Raw genomic sequence first — 14,586 nt, 5'->3', positions numbered from 1 at the left:
ATGCTTTGTTTTTGTTTCTATTTTGTTTTGAGAGAGAGACAGAGACAGAGACAGAGAGACACAGAGAGAGCTTAAGCAGGAAAGGGGCAGAGAGAGAGGGGGAGAGAGAGACAGAGAGAGAGAGACAGAGAGAGAGAGACAGAGAGAGACAGAGAGAGAGAGAATCCCAAGCAGGCTCCTCACTGTCAGCACAGAGCCCAACACGGGGCTGAATCCCATGAAACGTGAGATCATTACCTAAGCCAAGATCAAGAGTTGGATGCTTAACCAACTGAGCCACCCAGGCACTCCCAGATAGATATCTTTTTAAATTAAATTAACATTCGAAAATATTTAAACATAAGGCTATTTTCTCCATTTTGCAAATGAAGGAACTGGTGTCCAAGACAATTAATGATCTAAAATTTCAATAGCCAGTCAAGAAAAAATACTGAAACCAACTGGCTTTCTCAACTCCAGACAATGTAATATAAAGTGAAGATTATTAGTAAAAAATAAAATTCAAGATAACATCAAGACTATACAATGACAGAACCTCTGGTGTAGTATATAATGACATTATATACCATTCTAATATTACAAGTTTTATAGTTTTAGAAAAAGAAATAACATCTTTTCTTAGGGAAAGAAGATTTAAATGTTATAGACATCCATTCTCTTAGAAACTGTTTTAAGCACCTACAACCAACAATTTATCATTAGGAAAAGTCATAACTATTACAGATGCCTCTAACCCTCCACCATAACTGTTTCAATAGTTTAGTTTTAAAAATGCGGACACAAATTTACTTACAACTTGTCAATATGCTACTACACTATTAAGAATTAAACTCAGGGGCACCTGGGTGGCTCAGTAGGTTGAGCGTCTGACTTCGGCTCAGGTTATGATCTCAACAGTTTGTGAGTTCAAGCCCCATGTCTGGCTCTGTGCTGACAGCTCAGGGCCTGGAGCCTGCTTTGGATTCTGTGTCTCCCTTTCTTCTCTGTTCCTCCCCTGCTCACACTCTGTCTCTCTCCCAAAAATAAATAAAGATTAAAAAAACTAAAAAGAATTAAACTCAAATTGTGATATGGGAACATGCTCATGGAATAGAAATATAATCCCAAACTTTAAAAATAAATATGAGTCTCTTTTTGATCCCCAAACTACTGTTCTCCATGTAAATGTGCTCTCTTCAAACTAAAGGAAACACACACATTGTGTTAGATATGAAGAAAGAAACAGAGACAGAGTAAATGTAGACAAACATTACTAGTTAGTAAGTCCAGGTAAAGGATGTTCATTGCGCTACTTTTTCAACTTTTTGAAATTTTAAATCTTCACTCTAACTGAACTCTCCTTGTCCCAAATACTTCCAACCTCTTCATTTGTCCTGCTGCCATTCCTGCACATTTTAGATGAATATAATTTTAATGTTATAAATTGTCTGCAGAGGGGCGACTGAATGGCTCAGTCAGCTGAGCATCCAACTTTGGCTCAGGTCATGATCTCGTGATTTGTGAGTTCAAGCCCCACATCAGGCTTTGTGCTGACAGCTCAGAACCTAGAGCCTGTGTCTCCCTCTCTCTCTGTCCCTCCCCCGTTTGCACTCTGTCTGTCTCTCCCTCAAAAATAAACATTAAAAAAATTTAGGGGTTCCTGGGTGTCTCAGTTGGTTGAGCATCTGACTCTTGATTTCAGCTCAGGTCATGAACTCATGATTCATAAGTTCAAGCCTCACATCGGGCTCTGCACTGACAATGCAGAGCCTGCTTGGGATTCTCTTCTCCCCTCTCTCTCTGCCTCTCTATCTCCCTCTCAAAAGTAAGTAAATAAACATTAAAAATTTTTTAATAAATAAATAATAAATTGCAGAATTCTACAACTTTATCAAGCACAGATACATAGAAACTTTTTCTCTCTCCACTCGTTTATCTCTTAAACTGGGGGTTTTCAAGTACTTGGATATTATGGAATCTATGTGAGACTCCTCCAAAGTTCTCTAAGCTTACAGTCATCCATATTGTTTTGTTCACCCAGGACTAAGAAAAAGATCATCAGTGCCCTATTTTTCAAGGAATACCCAAAATGGTGCCTAGAACACTGATGTTCCAGAATGTGCAGTTTGAAAACAGTTTTCTTGAAGCCTTACTACCCATCACCCTTTATTTCTAATTTGTGTAACTCCCAGTAAGCTTGAGCTGTGCAGGGTAAAGGTAAGGAAGAGGAGGACAAGTGGGTCTGTCAGGGGTGCACACCATGTTACAGATGTTCTGTTCCATGAAAGGTCTAGAGCCGCAGTCATTTTAATTTTTTTAATGTTTATTTATTTTTGAGAGAGAGAGAGATACAGAGCATGAGCGGGGGACAGGCAGAGAGAGAGGGAGACACAGAATCCAAAACAGGCTCCAGGCTCTGAGCTATCAGCACAAAGCCTGACATGGGGCTCGAACTCACAAGCCATGAGATCATGACCTGAGCTGAAGTCAGAAGCTCAACTGACTAAGCCACCCAGGCACCAAGGCAGTCATTCTTCTCCCTCACAGAAAAAATGCGTAAGTTCTAGCAAGAAGCAATCTGAGATGGTCAACAAATTACTTTCTTTTTTTAAGCTTAAAGTACACAATGAGATTGAAACATATCTGTGTCAGACAAATTACTAGGAGAGACAGAGGTCTCAACCTTGAAGCACAGAAACATTGAGACAGCACCAAGTGAAAATTTTCACTCCTGCTGATGTCTTTTCTAAAGTACAAGGGTTGTTAATTCACAATTTCCTCACTCTGCAAGTCATGGACTCTTACTTCCAAATTCCCTGTAGGGAAATCCTATAAAGAACTCAAATTGCCGTAGCTCTCGCTAGTGTCAATATTTTAAATGTTGCATCAGTGGAAAGACATAGATAATTAAACATTCTAAGATATAACATGCAAACATTTTAAAGACCAAATAACAAGTAGATTCCTCTGTGTGACACTTCTACCCAGTTAACAAGAGATATGTAGAGCTTTCCTGAGCTGGAGCACCAACTGTGCTAGTTGATGCATGAAGAATAACCAAATAAATAATTGTACAGTGCTGCGGACAAATATTGACTTTACAGTACTACAGGCTAGGTGGTATGATTTGTACAAAGTGGTTTAATTAAATAGGTTACCATGTAAAACACTTAGCCTCTAGTGAGATGTTGTAATTAAACCAGTATCTGCAATATCATAGAGGAAAGAAAGAAAGAAAGAAAGAAAGAAAGAAAGAAAGAAAGAAAGGGAAAGGAAAGGAAAGAAAAGAAAAGAAAAGAAAAGAAAAGAAAAGAAAAGAAAAGAAAAAAGAAAAGAGCCAGTTAAAGTAGCTGTACTGACAGAAAAGAAACACAACTATTTAGAGATGGATGGAGTAGGAATAAGGGTGCTTGTAGAATAAGTATGAACTAAGCTTCCTTTTCTCTTCCCTCATAGCAGGCCGGAAGGAAAGATCCTCTAAGACTAAAGAGCAAGAAACAGGAACCATAGTCATTCTTTCTTTTATTTTTCCAACAAATATTAAGTGCCGGCCTTTCTTGTAGGTGCCTGGGTTGTAGTAAACAAGACAAAATCCCTGCCCTCGTGTAATTTAGAAAGGTTGGCAGATAACAGAAGAAAAAAAAAACAATATAACAAACAAGCATGTCTTTTCAGTTGAGTATTTTCAGGTAATGATAACTACCAAGAAGAAAAATAAAGCAGAGTAAGGGACTAGAATGTAAAGGGTGCTGTTTTTTAGATAGAGGGGTCAGAGAAGCCTTCTTTAGCAAGTGATAAGAAGCCTGCATGGAAGTAAAAGAGTGGCTCAAGTCAACATCTAAGGTACTAGTCTTGCAGGCAAAAAGAACCTCAAGTGCAAAGGCCCAGGAGTGCAAACATGCGAGGTTTGTTGAAGAACAAACAGGAGACTAGCATGGTGGGAGAAAATAGGAGATGAGGTCACAGGTAGCCTGGAGCCAGATAAGGCAGGGCCTTGTAAACTATGGTAAGCATGTTGGATTCTTTTATGGTAAGCATGTTGGATTCTTTCCTGAGAATCATTTAAATGCCTCAATCATAATGTTACTGGTGTCTTCACAGTGATGTTAGAGAAGAAAGCATCTATAAACAACAGCCAAGGAGAAAAACTGGCAGACCACAAAGAGGGAAGAACGGGAAAAGAAAGTAAATGGGATTTCACAAAGGGGGATAAACTTTGGCAGTTGGGCAGCAGACATGCTTGCCAAACCACCTTCCAGCATGTGTCTTAGGGGCCATCATCATTACTTTACAAAGCCTGTTTACAGGAAGTATTTTAAAAATCCAATATATTGAAGACTGGCGGACACTAAAAGGCCAGGAAAACACCATTTATAGACTTGCATTACCGAGAAAATGCTTGCTCTGATTAAAGCAATAGACTCAGGCTATGAGGCATAGATTTCCACTGGCGTTCAGTTCAGTCTGTAAACTAAGATAATTTCTGTCAAAAAAAATCCTCCAGGACTGTACACAAAATACAACACAAAGCACCTCTAGCAAATGAGGAATGAGCACTAGGGTTTTCCCCAGAGGCACCCCAAGCACGTTTGCGGTGATTGTTTGATGCATTTGGGGACAGTGCACATCAGCTAATACTATGCATAGCATCATGGTATAGGTGATAAATATAAGGGGAGACCAAATTTACATATGTTAACCCCATGTTCCATAAACAGTAATTTGTTAAGCCATAAAGAATGTCATAAGCACAGTTTTCAATGTTATGGGATATATACAATAATTAGAAGTCATTAGTCTCAAATGTACATTCTCCTTTTTCCCTTTGCTTCTAATCTCCTCATCTGCCAAGCCATTCTCCACAATGCCTGCCAATCTTTTACCAAAGTAAAAAGCTATTTATGGCAATCCCCTCCTCACCACCTTGCAGTGGCTCCCCACTGATGCTGCAATAAAGCCCCAAGTCTTGTTCATGATACTGGAATCTCTAAAGTATGCCTCCAATCTACAGGCACAGTCTTACTTCTGATCTTTGCCATCTTGCATCTTATGCTTTGACTTCAGTGAACTTTGCTCACTTTCCCCCAGGCTCTGCGTCAAATCCCAGCTCAGCTCCTTATTTGCTGTGTAACCCTTGGAAAATTGCTTATCCTGTGCATCACTTCTTTTCCTATAAAATGGAAACAATAATACTGTATAATTCATAACTAATGGGCTCTTCATGGGACTAAATAAATAAATAAATATATAGAATAATGTCAGATACAGTGCAGGCGCTTAATAAATGTGAGCTTTTATTACTGTTAAGGGTTAATGGAATTTCCTTATTATTACTATTTCTCTGACCAACAGAATGGCCTTCCTGGCCACTCTTCTGCTGGAAAACCGCTACTCACTTTTCAAGACCCCATACAAATGTCATCTCTTCTCTAAACCTTTCCTAACACACTGATTCACTTTCTAGAGGTCTTTATTTCTTCTGTGCTCTCATGACAAATTGGGGCATTGTTGTTCAATAGCATTATTTACACACCACTGATTAATTAATAATGCGTAAGTTTGTTTTCCAGACAGTATACGAGTTCTTTGAAGGCAAGGGCTATCTTTCTCATTTTGTATCTCCTAAACCCAGAGTAGAGCCTGGAGCACAGTAGTCTCTCAACAAATGTTTTGTTCAATCAGTAAATATATAAAGACATAGATATTTCTCAAAATTTATCCAATATAGCTAGCAAATAGTTCAAGTAAATTGAAGAATAATATAAGACAAAGATATAGTAAGTTTAGCTAAGAAACTAGGCCTAAATTGCATAAATTGTGTCTACAATTTAGAGGAAGGTCAACCATATACTATACTCATTGTTCTATTTTTACTCTTCCCCAGTCATTTCAGCTTTGTCTTATCAGGTATAAGCTCCTTTAGACCATGAGCTATGTTTTTTAGTACATTTGCACAACTATTAGGCACAAAAGTATACATTTCATGAACCTTTGTTAAAATGAGGAAAGATTTCCCAGTTATAGGTGGAACTAAATGGGGGAAAGGGAGAAAAACACAAGTCTTTTTTTCTGATACTAACTCTAATGGAAAGAATATTGCTCCCTGGGCAGGCACATTCCACAGGCAAGCAAGGATAGATGGACAGAATGCAGTGCTCACCAATACACTTGTTCTTCAAGAAGAGAGTGTAGGGATAGGTGTGTGGTGAGCACAGGGTGTAGTGAAGGCCATCACCAGTAACCTTATTTAGAGGATCACTCTGCTGATGATGATGGAGGAGAACCAGTGACTGAGGTTAGAACATCAGCAAAGGAATGAAGGTTGAAGAAGCGGGATACTATGGCAAGTGCCAGTCAGGAAAAAGCACTGCAGGAGCCAAATAGAATAAGATTATGCCTCAGAAGCTGTCACTCTTTGTGGTTAGGGATAAATAATACGCTTACCGGGGCGCCCGGGTGGCTCAGTCACTTAAGCGTCTGACTTTGGCTCAGCTCAGGTCATGATCTCACAGCTTGTGACTTCCAGCCTCACATTGGGCTCTGTGCTGACAGCTCGGAGCCTGGAGCCTGCTTTGGATTCTGTCTCTCTCTCTCTCTCTCTCTCTCTCTCTCTCTCTCTCTGCCCCTCCCCACCCCCTCTCTCTCTCTCTCTCTCTCAAAAAAAAAACAACATTTTAAAAAATTAAAAAAAAAATAATATGCTGACCTAAGGACTCTGGCATTAATTTTCCAACTCCATACACATTTTGTTGACACTCTGCAATGTAAGATAGGTTTTTTATCCATATTTTCTCATATCATCTAACAGTGAGGATAGTATCTATTACTGGGTTTCAAAATTCTAAGGAGAATTTGGAAATTTGGGATGGTGATTCAGAGTTAAATTAATGGCTGATGGAGTAAAAATACATGGAATAAGCTAAAGCAATTCAGAACATTTTAAAAAAATATTTGCAACATGTAATCTTGAAAAGAACATGAATTTAGAGTATTCTTATACTCCAAATGAAACTTAAGTGAGATACTATATATGAACATTCTAGTAAAGAATTTAAAATATAGCAGGTGTTGGAATCCACATAGACTGAACCAAAAGTTTTTCTCACTCACAGCAGTACTCAATTCTATATGTTGAGAGTATAAAAAAAAAAAAAAGAAAAACTTGGGATTTTTGGATTCATGTGGTTCTTATAAGCCTTTTCTTAGTATTCACTGAGGACCAAAAACCAGATTACAAATATTATATGTTATATACAGATTGATCATCCAGAAGAATTTTCTAGTACCTGGACTATGAAACAGTGAGATTGTGTACTAAATGAGATTATAGAACTATCTCTCCAAAGTCATAAAAAATAGGCAGATTTCCAAATGTCAAAGATGGAGTAATTGTGGTCTGCCCAAGGGTAAAAGGAAGCAATGAGATAATCACTCAAATTCCTTTCAGATTTAGGATTGTTTAAATATTCTGATTAGTGACAACACACTGAATATCTACTTTTGTCTTCAGATATTTTAAAAATAATCCCAGAGTCAGTATTTCACAAGTGCTTCTTAAATCTTCTGCCATTAGCCCACACTTCAGAATTTGGGTTTTCAAAACCAGAACTACGTGTTCATCTGAGTGAAATATGAAATCTACAAATAACTAAAGATAAAAAAAATTGTTTAGTGAGTTTAGACATAAACTGTATCTTCTGCATTGTTTAGCTTCATCATGAAAATTACTTTAATTTCAATGCTGGAATCAAAACAATCCAGTCTTCTTAAAAGAAGCCTACTGTCTACTGTAAAGTAATAACATGTTTTTAGAGACTTCTAAGTGCATATCTTGGAATTTCTAACTTAAATGCATGGCTTGGAAAATACCAATTGTTGATCGTGAAAGGATAGTTACATTTCATCATGACAAAGGGGCAAAAATAAAGTACTTGTGCTCTAATTTACTCATGTTCCTATTATATATGATGCTAGAAAAACACATAATTTTTAATGAGTGAAAAAGTCATTCAAATACATAAGATATGTGTATATTTTATAAAAAGACATTTTCATGGAATGTTTCATGCAAATAAATTTGAAAAATATTAAACATACACTCAAATAAAGCAATAGAAATAAATGCATTTATGGACTTAATCAGGACCTGAAAACAAACTGATATAACTTTACTAAGAATGGTAAGAAGGGGAGTATGTGAGTTGAGGGAGAAAAAGGGTGAAAATGAATCACGGTCATAACTCAAGTCATTTTATAAGTTTGGTGACTAATGGATTCTTTAAACCTATATTATGGTACATTATAACCAATTCATGTGTTTTGTGGGGGTTTTCTTTTTTACAATCTGTAGAAATTTTTGCTTTACCTCAGCTAGAAGAAGATCACTCTAATAGCATAAGTTACCTTAGATATCATTGAATTATTCTTTTTGTAGCTCATTGCAAGAAAATTTGTATAATGCATGAGTGAAACTGGCTTTTTAATCACTTTAAAATTTGGATTCTTTTGAAAAGAAAAAAATCCAATATTTATAGCTCATGTTCCTAGCACATCAAAAATCTATTCTAAGTAAAAAGAAAGGTCACATTATTATATTCAGAAACTCTACAGTAAGGAAAATATTACCAAAGTCTTATGAAGATTTACCATTATCTGAAAATTAGCTTACTAAAATTAAATGTCCTTCTTCTCAAAATACTGGTTTAATATTAACACAAGTAGTAAAACATATAAGCCTATTGGTTAATTGTACATTTTCCATCTCTGTTCTTTTTATGAGAACTAATTATACCCACATCCCTTCTCCTATTCAGTTATACTACTTAGCAAACTATATGAAAATACATACACATTAGGAGTGGAGTAAACCACGAGAGAAAGGTGCTCTTCAGTATACACTTATATATAAATCTTCTCTTTATACAAATGCTACCATTGGTAGGTTTTTAAAAACTAATCACGTGCATTCTACGTATGAGACTATAATTAAGATTTAATTCATCAAAAAGATGACCAGGAAAATTCTTCAATAGAGCAATTATATGAACAACAGTCCATTCTCAGAAAACAAAAACAACCATACCATTTTAACTAGGTAAAGTATCTTTTGGCTAACCATGTGGTACCTATCAAAGGCAAGCTACATATTTCTAGGGGTAAGTTGAATTTGCCAATGCACTGTGCAGTAGATGAGACAAACATTTCAGATGAGTGGAAACCAGAATTTAAGTAAATATTAATGTGCAAACCCAGATATCCAGATATCCTCAGTTTATAATGTTGGTTGGCAACCTAATATGCAGTCACACAATCACTGTGTTAGAATTGCCTTTAAGAAGTACTAGCTCCCTTTATTGCTATGGTCCCTATTAAATAAAAACTATCCAGATACCCAATTTTGAAGGGTCTCTCAATCTGAAAGAAAATACGTCCTCCAGAGAAATCAGAAATGCCCCAGTTTTGGTGCTTAAAGTTTATTTAATTTTTATTGTGCTTTTTTAACATTTCATTATCATACTGGTTTAAGGAAGCTACCCCATTGTATGTAACACATACATTAAAGGTGGCAGACTCAGTGCAATTTTTACAGAAAGTTCTTGAATGTACTTACTTGGCATTCCTAAGTAAACTGGGGATTTATTTATTATTGCCTATAATTCTGAAGTTACTACTTTTTTTACAAGAGGCTCTTCAAGATAATAGCAATTTGAATCTAAATAAGACTAATTAACCATGTAATTTCAGAAGTGGGAATTTAGTTCTCCTTTTCTTTAAGCCAATAAATCAAAATCGCACTAGTTTCTACACAACATACATGGCAATGCAATAATTAAGTTTGACTTTATATTACACATTGCCGTAAGAAATAAATCAGAACTAAAATTCAACCATTTGTCTCGTACCAAAAATACGCAATTAAAACATATCAACAACAGCCACCAAACGCACCGAAAGAAGTCAGCTATCACCTCAACAGAGATTAAACAAAACACTGAATGTTAAAAACTCCTTCAGTATTTAATTTACCTAGAATCGGCTAGGTATACTTTGGTGAGCAGTAACTTTAAAGACTCCCTACAGTTAAAGGCTTATTTTATCTGGAAACAGCTTGGCAGCACAATGATAATTTAATATACAGTGCACTATGTATTCTTCAGCAGACCCGCTCTCCATTCGTTTCACACTTGTGGTATGCATTATGGTATGCAAAATTCAAATGTTCGTTTTCTACATTTCTGAATCACTGCCGCTACTGAAAAGCACCACAGACACCTCCAAGTCCCGTCTTACCATGTATGAGCCACAGTAAAACGCCGACGTTGCCGGATGCTTTTATTCACCAGCAACTTTCTGAAAAAGCATGGTGAGTTCCTTGGTGAACTGCGTGGAGAAATTTTAGGAGATGTAGGTCTGTTTCCCGGTAATCTTGGAAGCTCCAGTTCTAAGTGCATTTGCTCCTTGAAAGTCTTTATGCAAACCTCAGATTCGGAAGCAGTAAGTTCTTTTGAAGACTCTCTTGCTGTCATGTCTTATATGGAGTGCTGGCTTTCACCACCCAAAACAAAAACCTCAAACATAGCAGAGACACAGCTGCAGGTTAGGAGGCTGATGAGTCTGCAAACTGTTTTCCAGTTTAATTTCGGAAGCTGCGGCTCCAGTGTTTGAGCTGCTTAGAGCAAGAGCAGCATACTCGAAGAATGGTAACTCAGGCTGTCACAAGGAGCTTTATCAGCCTGGCTTCGCCTCTGAAAATGCGCCAAAGTGCTTCCTATGTCAGTAGCCTCCTTGTGGATGAGGCTTGTCTGCCAGCGACACACTGACACTCACTGAATTCATTCAGCTGAATATATCAACTCATGAAATATTCATAAGGGCTTCTGATAAATCCTTTACATGTATTTTTTAATCTTATCAAAGGAGCTGCACTCACTAATGGATAGTCGGCAAAACCTTGTCACTTGTTTTGTTTGCACAAAAAGCAGAACTAGAGCCTGTCCAGCACATGTGATGTTTCAAGTCTTCATTCAGAATTATCTTGCCCTATAATGCACACAACACTAACTCCACCTACCAGATGCTTATTGGCCTAGGATTATTTAAATAATCGCACTCTGTTTCCCCCTCAACAACACCCTCCATCGCTCAGATTTTCATCAGATTTGTACAGCTACTGTTCTCATCACAGTGAAAACATTAAATCAGGGACTGTCAAAAGCCTTGCTAAAACAGCCCCCCAAATTCCATTTCTGAATGAAAAAGCTGATTTGCTGAAGTTTTTTTTTCCCCTTCCCTTCTCCAGAAGATCCAAAACAGCATCTATACAAAAAATGTCAGCTCACAGGAAAACATTGGATTTGGTTCATTCCCCTGAGGAATTTAAAGGCTAATCTTTATTCCAATAAACATTACCCTCATTCTTCTGTTTAAGCTCTTTGTTCAAGGGCTAGCCACAGCAGCCACTCTGTTAGTTAGATGCAAAGTCACTTCTGAAAGCCAAAACTTCACAGAACAGAAAGGGAGGTAACAACGGGGAAGAATGAAAGCTGCTGGGAAAAGTGCAGAGTCCAAAGTCAAGCATTGCATGTGTGTGTGTGTGTGTGTGTGTGTCTGTGTGTGTGTGTGTGTGTGCGCTTTGTTCACAAGGGCATACAAATGAGATATATGGACAGGGGAATCTAAACAAGTGTCTCAAGTACCAAAGCAGATCATTGTAACCTGAAATTTCATTTAGAAATACACTGGAAAGCAGGTTTGATACTTTAAAAGGCACATGGAAGGGAAAAGAATATGGTGGTGCTTGAAGTGTACAGATGTTATGAAAAGTCTGTACCAGCCATGACTGCCACCAGGGCCAGCCTGAGCTCATAAAAATTTGACAAAGCAAAACTAAGGCTAGTCAGTGAGAGTGACAGTTAAGGAATGATTCACAGGAAGACTTCAGTGAATAAAGGAGAATAGTTTTCCTCTAAGGTGTGAGGACTTCCACCTTTAAAAAATCATTCACATACGTCATATACTCTGACTGAATACCTAAAGGACTGAAAAAGAGCAGATGATGACCTAGGGAAAAATAAACCCCATGCCAGCCTTTGGGGGAAGTGGGTCAAACCTAATAGAAAGGATTTAAACTCCTAGTTTACAGGTACTATCTTGGAAAGATATTGATATTGCAGTAACACCTTAAAAATATATCATGAACAAAAGCAAAGTTAGGGAATTTCAGAGTTGGAAAAAACCTCAGTGATCACCTTATTCAGCTTCTCATTTCAAAGACAGAGAAACAGTCCCAGAAAACTTCAGTAACTTGTCCCAAGTCACATTGATAGTTGACATTAGAGCTAAAAATAAAACCCAAGCTTTCTGATTCCCAGTTGACACTCTTTAACTGTATGAAACTAAGAAGTCAAAAGAGTCATTTTGTCCAGCCAGGTCCTCATACATCTTCTTTATATATTTGAGTATGTCTTAATATCATGTGAGGAAATATGGTCACTGGTACCTATTATTTACCACATTATGAAAACAAAGCTAGGACTTTCCTCCAACAATAATATGATTTAAAACTGAAACATGAGAATATGTGATCCTGCCAATATTCAGAGTGTTTCATTTGCAAAAAAAAAAAAAATGCACTTTGAAGTTACCAAGGTCTTTCTCATAATCACTTTTTAAGGTTGCCAAAATATAGTAAGCATTTCAGGGATTTTTTTTCTCCTAAATTATGGTAAATTTCTTAACTTAGATTTAGCTGTAGGTAAACTGGGGTTCAGATAAGGAAATGTTGACATATGCTTACCTAAAGCAACATAATGATTCAACTGTAATTATTTTCCAATTCTTATCGGCAATTTATGTGACATCATGTGACATTTCACATTACTCTTCATTTTGCCTACTATGACAAGCCAATGTCCCAGTTAAAGAAATTTTGAGAATCATCCTAAGAAATAAAATTCTCAAAGATAAAGTCTGTTAACTCTAGTCTAGATAACGTTCAGTAATACTAAAGACAGTTAATTGAGATACAAAACTTAAAAGATAATGAGACTATTTTAAAGTCTGAATTAGTTACCCTAGAGGAAAGGAAATGTATATCTACAGGTAAATTCATGAAAGTTTGTTTCTAGAGTCAAAATGCCAAAGAAAATCCCAACACCGTGTTAAATATTGCAGTCAAAGATGAATCTAGAAAGTAGGAAACGGGAGGTGTTATCTAAGAAAAAGTACACAAAAGCATAGTAAAAGCAGATAACACCCTGCTATATTTTAGCAAAGAATATACTGTTCTGAGAGAGACAGTCAAAAGAACTGGAGGAAAAAAACAAGAATAAAGCAAACAGTTATGTGCCCTTCTAAGAGGCTAGGAAGGAGCCAAAGTCAAAACCTTCCTATCTACATGCCATGTTTAGCTAACCCTTGGCACCCCAAAAAGAGAGATGAGTAATTCTGAGTCAATTTATTAGCATACAGATAGTTGCCCTTGGGAATTACTTGAGAATTCCAATTAGAGCTATGTCTCAATTTGAAATAATGAAATTCCTAGTGTCCACATACTGTTAAAGTGATATGAATCAAGAATCTATCATAATAAAATATCATTAAAGGATCTGAATTGAGTTATACGGTCAAAAATAATAATGTATTATATGTATTATTTATAAATATTATGGACAAATAAACAATACTTTGATTTTTTATCAAATTAAAATGGAAAGCAAATTAATTACAACCAAACAAAATTATAAACTTGTAGTACAAGTATTATAACATTGTTAAAATGTATTTTAAAAGTTATACTTTGTAATCAAATTATTTTAAATGAAAATAACTATCTTCTTTTCGTATCCAAAACCTTTCAGACTTTAAAAGTTTACCTGGAATAAATTTTCTCTGACCTGAGTGACCAATTTTTAACTAACTGCTATTATAAAACTAAAGTATTTTAAAGGCATAAAACCAGATTCTATGCAGTAACATTATGAATAACAATGTTGAAAACAAAACAAAACAAATATGGCTAAACATTTACCATGAATACAAAGCTGGAAATTTGAGAAGACAGAATGTATCTGGAAGTTTCTTTATGAAGAGGAATAGATTTAAGACCATCAATATTAACAGAGTTAAATTGCTGTTGATTATATCTCTAGATTATTACCCAGTGCTCTTTTTCTAAAACAACATACAATTGAGCACAGCCATGAGGCTCTACTCAATTAAATATGGACAAGCTCTTCTTTCAGCCAGACAAGGTAAGATGTGAATACAGAACACCAAGAAACACCAGGAGCCTCTTTCAACAGAATGCCCTACTCACCACAGATGGCAATTTCTCCCAATTTCTCCATTTCAGAAATTTCTCTATTTGAAGAAATAGAACTAGACTTATTCCAACATGGCTGAGGAAAATATGCCATTCAGTTGAATGGAAATAGTTGTCTGGCCATCTAAAAGAGGAACAGTTAACTGACCATTCTTTAAGAATTAAGGGATGATAGGGAAGTAGCTCACATTTATTGCATACCTGTGGTATCAGACATTGTTGTAAGCATTTCAATAAATTATTTCAATGTTTCCTCATTATAAACTTATCAAACAAGTAGTATT

General features: G+C 36.4%; 1 protein-coding gene across 2 annotated transcripts in view; it reads right to left on the bottom strand.

The window, feature by feature from the left end:
* PDE4B (phosphodiesterase 4B) overlaps positions 1–14,586 on the bottom strand; it is a 434,617-nt gene that overhangs the window by 348,718 nt on the left and 71,313 nt on the right. The window contains exon 1 of one of the 2 annotated variants that reach the window (XM_042997498.1): positions 10,270–10,505. The exons of the other annotated variant lie outside the window; for it this stretch is intronic. Within the exon in view, the coding sequence (XP_042853432.1) occupies positions 10,270–10,505 (236 nt within the window). Of the gene's footprint in view, positions 1–10,269; positions 10,506–14,586 lie in introns of those variants that run through there. 2 annotated transcript variants of the gene reach the window in all.

This window comes from Panthera tigris, chromosome C1, assembly GCF_018350195.1.
Source record: "Panthera tigris isolate Pti1 chromosome C1, P.tigris_Pti1_mat1.1, whole genome shotgun sequence".
Lineage (NCBI taxonomy): Eukaryota > Metazoa > Chordata > Mammalia > Carnivora > Felidae > Panthera > Panthera tigris.
This window is presented reverse-complemented; position numbering and strand designations above follow the sequence as displayed.